Source organism: Pediculus humanus, genomic scaffold (assembly GCF_000006295.1).
Source record: "Pediculus humanus corporis 1103172108258 genomic scaffold, whole genome shotgun sequence".
Lineage (NCBI taxonomy): Eukaryota > Metazoa > Arthropoda > Insecta > Psocodea > Pediculidae > Pediculus > Pediculus humanus.
This window is the reverse complement of record NW_002987827.1, coordinates 2,856-4,985: the sequence shown is the minus strand read 5'-3', so window position 1 is coordinate 4,985 and position 2,130 is coordinate 2,856. Positions and strand designations below refer to the sequence as shown.

The 2,130-nt window shown below is 29.0% G+C and overlaps 1 protein-coding gene across 1 annotated transcript in view; it reads left to right on the top strand.

Annotated features, from left to right (window-relative positions):
• Phum_PHUM486980 (Class A Rhodopsin-like G-Protein Coupled Receptor, GPRmac1) overlaps positions 1-2,130 on the top strand; it is a gene marked incomplete at both ends in the record, with an annotated part of 23,210 nt that overhangs the window by 18,225 nt on the left and 2,855 nt on the right. Inside the window, 2 exons of the mRNA XM_002430442.1 lie at positions 1,021-1,181; positions 1,459-1,618. Of these exons, the coding sequence (XP_002430487.1) occupies positions 1,021-1,181; positions 1,459-1,618 (321 nt within the window). The remainder of the gene's footprint in view (positions 1-1,020; positions 1,182-1,458; positions 1,619-2,130) is intronic.

The window sequence follows — 2,130 nt, the reverse complement described above, 5'->3', positions numbered from 1 at the left end:
GGCATTTAAAACATTTTTACCTTTTTTTTTTACTTTTTCTTTCGCTGTTTTTCATTTTTCTCTCTCTGTTTTACTTTTAACTGTCATCATCGCTCTCTTACTTTCATATCAGTTCACTATTTAATAATCTCTTACCATATCCGGTTTTTTTTTTTTTTAAATAAATTTTATCAACCGTAAACGAATTTCCGTTAATTATAAAAAAAAAAAAAAAAAATTTCCTTTTTATTTTATTTTTTATTTTTTTCCGTTTATTGGAAACGATGGTTGAAATGGCGGCGGGCGTAGCGGTAGAAATGGTGGGGGTGGCGGAGGCTGCGGTGGCGGCGGCGACGATGACGGCAGTGAGGTTTTACATTGATTAAAACGTATTGAATGGCATTATTTTTAATTAAAAATCAAAAAAAAAAAACAAAAACCTTCGTTTTTTCCTTTTTCTTTTTTCCTTTTATTCTCTCTCTCTCTTTCTCTCTCCCTACTTACCCCGTATTTCGTCGTCTGCTTCTTCTTGAATAAAAAATAAAAATAATAATAAGAAGAAATGTCGAAGAAAATGAAAGGAAAAATTCTCTTTTTTTTTTTTTTTTGTTTCTTCGACATTTCGAATTTCAATTAAGTTAATATTCAAAATGGCGGATTTTATTATTATTATTTTTATTTTATATTTGTGTTAATTGCCTTATAAAACAATAAAAACATTTATTTATTAATTTTACGCCGGGATAAAAAAAAAAAAAATTATTTTTATTTTTTTTTATTTTAATTGCTTTTATGTGTTACGACTATCGTCTACGCCATTATTATCATTATTATTATTATTAATATTATTTTATCACCCGTTTTTATATTTTTTCGATTATTATCGATAATATCTTTTTTTGTTTTAAATCGTAAGTTAACATTAATCGTCGTCATTTGAAAATTTATATGATTTTGTAACGTTTCGACTTAATCGTAACGGTTTTGTTAGAATTTAATTGAAATTAATAATAATAATAATAATAATTTTTTTTTTTCCAGGCTGCGAGACCATTCACATGGGCATGGATAAGAGATTGGTGTATATCATGGTGGCATGCCGGAAGAGAAGATGACGTAGAAGAATACGAAGATACACCGAGCGATATGGGTTATGCAACGCCGGTTTCCGTTGAAACACCTTTACAATCTTCCGTTTCGAGGTAATCGTTCGATCGAAATATTTCTATTTCCGTTTCCGGAAATTTACTGTAATACTGGGGGGATTCGTACGAGAGAAAATTTATTTTTTAAAATGATAAAATTTATACAAAAAAAAAAAAATTATTTTTAATGACGATTAATTCGATGAAAATTACATGTGTGGGTTTATGTTGGCTGGACCAATCGCAGCATCCGAGCCGTAATAAAATTTCGCGTTTAAAAACCCTTTTTTTTCAATTTGATTTTAATTATAATTTTTTATACGTGGGAATTTAGGTGCACTTCTCTAAACGTCATACGTGAACCTTACGCACATTCATTTGGAAATTTTCAACCGGCGACGCCGAGATCTCATCACGTCGTACATCATAATTTTGATTCTCGTAGCCTTCCAACAGCAAACAGACTGACATCAAGATCCCTCTCGAATGATTCTGTAAGTTTTTATCTCATTCATTTTTTTTTTTAAATTTTATTTACGATGAAAATATGAAAAAATGGCAAAATAATTTTTATCCGGAGGAGTTAAAACATTTTCGGTTTCTTTTTCTATCTCCTCAACTTCCCCCCTCTCCTTTCACAATCACCGCCATCTTTGCCGCCATCATCCTTTTTTCCCTCCGGTAAAAAAACTTTTTCCAAACTTGATTTATTTAATTTTAATCAAATCACGTAAATTTTTTAACGTTTTAACGTACTTTCGAAAATTTTTTTAATTATTAATCGATCGATAGAGCCGCCAACATAAAAAAATTTAAATTCAAAATTTTTTTTCTTTTTATAATCGACCTTATTATTATTATTATCTCTACCGTGACGTCAGTAATTTGTCAGTTATCTGTCGTCGTCTTCTGGTTTTTTTTTTAAAAAAACTTTAAATTTCAAAAAATTAAAGTTTAATAATAATAATTTTATCGTTTTGGTACTTTTGACACTTTTATTAAAAAG